General features: G+C 35.5%; 1 protein-coding gene across 1 annotated transcript; it reads right to left on the bottom strand.

The window, feature by feature from the left end:
- Positions 1-1,793: 1,793 nt before the first annotated feature.
- LOC147853024 (agamous-like MADS-box protein AGL11) lies at positions 1,794-5,085 on the bottom strand. Its single transcript, XM_087333257.1, has 8 exons — positions 4,766-5,085; positions 3,896-3,974; positions 3,650-3,711; positions 3,398-3,497; positions 3,151-3,192; positions 2,548-2,589; positions 2,093-2,187; positions 1,794-2,001 (listed from the first exon to the last, which is right to left on the bottom strand). The coding sequence occupies exons 1-8, from the start codon at positions 5,083-5,085 to the stop codon at positions 1,926-1,928; spliced, it is 816 nt and encodes a 271-aa protein (XP_087189383.1). The 3' UTR covers positions 1,794-1,925.
- Between the last annotated feature and the right edge of the window lie 335 nt (positions 5,086-5,420).

Below are 5,420 nucleotides of genomic sequence, written 5' to 3'. Positions count from 1 at the left end.
TGTAATTCACTGAATGCAAAAACATACACGTACACAGAAGAGTGCATACATAACTCATTTACTAAGCTGATTGTTGTAAATCCCCTTACATTGTTACATACCTTTGCATATGCAATCATATGCACATGTAATTCATTTGTGCACTATGTTTCAAAATTTAGAGGACCAAGCATTGTACATCAATGACAACAAAACCTTATTGAATATGAAGAGGTTATTGAATACATAGGCCACATAATATCTACCCATTAAGTGATCGAGGATGGAGTTTGGACCCTTCAAAGGTATTCGTAAATCCGAGTTGGTAGACAATAATAAAATGTGTAGAAGTTTAGATATAATTTTAGGGTTCCATAGGTGTGCCTTTGCCTGATTTCAATTCCCCTGAAGGGGCCAACATGATTCATACCTTGGATTGTTGCACTTCTAATAATCATTGTTGAGCATCAATCAAAGGTTGACTTCCTCACTATTTGCCTAAATCAAGAGATTGGGTATGTCACTCCCCATAACAAAGACCACACAATACTTCAACTCATAAATAGCAGTAACATCTCCTATATGCAATTGTGGAATCCTTGACGGTTTCTAAATTTAAAGTAAAATTAACACAAATATATTGACTTAACCAATTAATTGAAATAATACTTTTCTTAATTAAATTGATAATTGCTAAATAAGAAACATACAAGGTCTCTACATTAAATAGATCATTGTTGAATAACAAATTGGGCATTAACTATTGGTATCTTATGAAGGGTAGTTCTCCAAAATTATATTATGGTATACGTTTGTTTGGCCTATGACCAATATTCTAGATTGGAAATATTAAGGCAATAATAGAATTGTTAAAACCAAAGAATATCAATATGTATGACTTTGTTTCCCTCAACATAATTTTGATGTGGTACTTGTTTGGAGTTTTGCTTGGCAACAAATCTTTTGATCAATTCAAGAAAGTCATCGCATTTGTATTATCTTATGAGAACAAGAAGCTCTCCACACCAAGAAAGAAGTGACCCATACATGAGCTATAGGTGTGTGCAATCATTTGTGCATTAATTAAGAAATGGATACTTCAATGCCTCTGTGGAGACAAATACAAGGATCATGCCACTTTGAAGTACCACTCTACTCGGAATACATTTTAAACATTATATTGGCAGCTTGCATAGTGATTCCTTTCGTTGTCGTAGGAATAAAATGTGCCAATTTTAGTCGAACAGGTAAATGACGACTTACACCACCGTGTTATGTTGATGTGTTGTTGAATACATCAGGCGAAAACCCACAACCTATCTCATGGTCAAAGATCTGGTAATGAATGCATCAAGACACAATAAGCTAGCAGATCCTTATCCATATATGACCACCAAAAGTAGTGTTGATCAAACCAATTGTAGAAATTTCCTTGTTGTGTAGCACATTGATTATTATGGCAATCCCTATTAAACCACATCCTAATATGGGAAGTTAACATCTTAAGATAGCTCTTGACTAGTTTGTTTGCAATACAAAACAACTATAACCTAAGTTTAGTAGCAAAGAACAATCATCACCTAAAGAGAGACAAATGTTATTGATTTTATTAACAACATCCATTAATTATGCACATTCAAGCCACATTTGGACAATGGGTTTTGCTACTCATCACCCTGAAAGAGAGACTGTAAATGTTATTGTCTTTACTAACATCCATTAATTATGCACATTCAAGACACATTTGGACAATGAATATGCAACCCACAAAAATATTAGGAATCAACAAGAAAAAAAGAAGAAGCAAAGGTTATCAATGATGATGGTGATCATTAAGTGATTAGTGCTTAGGTGAGTAGAAGTTAATGGAATTAGTGCGAATAATTATATACAAAAAAAGGATTGATTAGTTGCAGATGACCAGGATTCATTACGAATGGCTTTAATCAACGCCCCTTAATTCGAGTCATGTCTATTTCATTGTCCAGGGTTGTGGTGGAAGGAGGAAAGAGATCAAGGCAACTGCAGGATCCATTAGAGAAATCCAAAATTTGTTAATGAATGCATTATATAAAAATGGATTTAAGACATTTGAACTATGAAGTAAACATACCCAGTATTAACGTTGCGACTGTTATAAGAAGCAGATTGAGGCGATAAATGTATTGGATCGTGTTGAAGTTCAGAGCTTGTGATAACTTCTTCTAGCTGATCAACGAACGAACCACATTAATATGTCTATCTTCTGCCTCGACCATTGTAAACACATACCCTAATGTTCATTATTTATGCACATATGTATGTATGTGTGAATGTATGTATGTATATATGTATTATCATTCCAGCCAACAGATCTATCATTCTCCAAGTAATTATTGGCTTGTATATCAGTTCGGATTACATTTTTAATATCATTCATCCTGTAATGTAGTATATAATATGTATTGGCCATTAATGCTTATAAATTAGAGGTGAGATAACGTAGTCTTTAGACGCTTTTAATACTATTGAAGAAAATCTTTCAAGGAAAAAACAAAATTAGAGGTGAGAGAGAATATCCATATATACCTTCAGTTTCAATAAATGGTTTTCCTCCCTCAACATTGTCTCCTGTATTGAAATTGCACACACACACACACACACAAAATAAATGATGGATCAAAATGCTCCAAGTATCCAAATTCTCACTCATTTAACTGATAAATATGACACAACATGTTCAAATATATTGAAAGCCATTATAATTGTCAATGTTAGTCATATTTAAAGGCTATCTAATTAGATCGATAATGAGATCATGTGACATAATACAACATGTTTGAGCACGAATGCCTAATAATAATATACCGGCCCAACGATGCGCACATAAATTAACGTTAGGGTTTTGATCCTCAATCCTCAACAATGAAACTAATTAAATCAGAGTATGAATATATACATAAACATTGTAACATACATACATACATGCATACATATAGACACAAATATATAGACTATATGCATCTATATCTATAGATATGCGTTGCAAATAATATTGTGGATGGTTCTGGATGATTATATATACATGTATTGAACTGATGATTATATGAATATATAGAAGTCAGAGTTATTGTTAATCACTGTACAACGGAAAACGGGTCATTAACTGCGACCAAGATCAAGAATACTTACCTTATCACGCATTTCTCGAGCTTCTTGACATAGTAAATGCATCTACACAGAAATAGTGTATAACTTCCATCATGACATGCAGTAGTTATGATAACTGTATATGTATATATATATATATATATAATGTGTGTGTGTTCATTTCACGGTAGCTGAATCTTGGTTATCTTTAATTGGATGAAATTAATGTCATCATAGCTGGAATTAAGAATATGAAATCATACATTGCCTGAATTAACGATGCTCTCACCTTTTTATTTCGGATCTTTGTCAACCCCGCGTCAAGCTTAGTTTCGATCTTTTGAATCTCACTTAAACTCAATGACATCAAATTCTCCCCTAATATATGGCTACAATACAAAAACGGTGTGATTATAAGGGACAATCCAGAATCAAAATATGTCCACTCATATTTTTCATCATGTTCTAATTTCTTTGGATTCATATACTACAAGAAAATAAATTCATTAAGGTGGGCGGGGCAACTAATCAATTAGCATACCTTTGTAGATTCTTTAGATATCGTATCTGCTCGGTTAGGAGAAGAACTTCATGCCTCCAATACTAGTAGCAGTAATGACAATGACTCATTAGCGTGCACACTTGTAGCACAGATAAATGTATGCACGATCAATGCTAAGATTCTTGCTTGCATAGATTTAGAGATAAACAGCAACTTGCATATTGAAATCTAAATTAATGTATCTTAGCATTAATTCTGAGATTGCGATACATAGATATATGTTACCTCGACATCTTGTAGGAGGAATCGTTTCGAAGGTATTCCCATCGCATACTCCTGATATCTCTCGATTATATGGGACATGCTAACATAACAAAAGCATGGTTCAATTAACATAATTATGACAATACGACATCCATATCAATCATGGATGATGCTACGATATTGGATTATGTGGTATTGCAGAGGATATTAATGGTATCATAATTACTCAATCAGAGGTAATGCAACGAGTTTTAATGCATTGTGTTGGTAGCATGTTCAGAGAGGCAAAAGAGAAAACTGAAGAGGAGAAGAATATAATGGTAGCCACTACACAATAATTGTTATTTTAGACGAGTAAACGAGACAACACAGCCGGAAATAATAATGTTGTTAGGCATAGATGAATGACTACATGATCATTCAATACTGAGCGGTTTTTTAAGTCAAGTAGTGAGAAGCACATTAGTAAATGATCTGCTTCATGAATGAATTATTAGAACATGACTTATGATAAAGTGTACAGAATTAATTATACCCAAAATTCCTAGTACATTGATCTACTTCTAAAGTTACATAGATTTGAGTACTAAGCTCATGTGGCTTCCAATTGGTGTCCTTTTGGGATGAGTAAAATGTCACATTAAAGAAACCCAATTCAATAAATACTACTATGTCTGTGTTTGCACATTAAGAGCTTAATTAGAAAGTAAATTACTGCTTTATATAGTAATGCAATTTGGTTGCACATTTAATATAAGCACCCCCAAATTAGTGGGATACTAACCCTTAACACCACAGGATTTCTCTCATGCCCTAACCGAAAATTGCTTTGTTTAGGGAATGGAAATGTCACATTTTTTTTGTTGTTGCTGTTTTTGATTAGATATGTACCTAGAGCTGGAGAACTCCGACAATTTGCCTGTAGCGGAGAAGATGATGACACCAACGTCTGCGTCGCAGAGCACAGAGATCTCGTAGGCCTTCTTGAGCAAGCCGTTGCGGCGCTTGGAGAACGTCACCTGCCGGCTCGTGGGGTTCTCGATCCGACGGATGGGGATGCTCCCGCGGCTCACCGGATGGTTACGATTAATATTCAGATGATGATGAGGATGAGGATGGTGGTGCTCGTGATTCTCGGGGGGTCTCGTCTCCGATGATTTCTCGCCACCAGTTGTGGCCATGCCATTGTCATCACCAACGCTCGTGGCCATGTCCACATCAGAATTGATACTAGAATTGGTGGTGGTGGTAGTAGTAGTAGTAGTAGTAGTAATAGGATGAATTATGTCTTCTTCTTCTTCTTCTTCCTGTTCTTCTTCTTCTTCTTGCTCTTTCTGCTCCCCTTGTTCTTCTTCTTCTTCTTCCTCTTCCTCTTCCTCCGACATGGCTATGGCACACGAATTAGGAGGGGCTGGCATGCAGGCCCGCTGCTGGGTTTGGTGGAGAGCAGGGGATGACATGTCTGTCAGTGCTCAAGGAGGAGAATCACAGAGGAAGAAGAGGTTCTAGAAGAAAAGAGGATGGAGATTGGAGATTGGAGATTGGA

This window comes from Azolla caroliniana, unplaced genomic scaffold (assembly GCF_043228905.1).
Source record: "Azolla caroliniana isolate FFs.n. ecotype wild unplaced genomic scaffold, voAzoCaro1.0.p SCAF_17, whole genome shotgun sequence".
In the NCBI taxonomy this organism is placed as follows: Eukaryota; Viridiplantae; Streptophyta; class Polypodiopsida; order Salviniales; family Salviniaceae; genus Azolla; species Azolla caroliniana.
The sequence above is the reverse complement of the archived record's forward strand: the minus strand, read 5'-3'. Positions and strand labels throughout refer to the sequence as shown.

Bases quoted from the DNA above. Each gene is read 5' to 3' on its own strand.
- LOC147853024 (XM_087333257.1), bottom strand. From the start codon at position 5,085: ATGGCCACGAGCGTTGGTGATGACAATGGCATGGCCACAACTGGTGGC. The intron at 2,188-2,547 runs GTATATATGGAT...TTCGTTGATCAG, and splicing joins ACCATTTATTGAAACTGAAG to CTAGAAGAAGTTATCACAAG. The intron at 2,002-2,092 runs GTATGTTTACTT...TGGATCCTGCAG, and splicing joins AGTCGCAACGTTAATACTGG to TTGCCTTGATCTCTTTCCTC.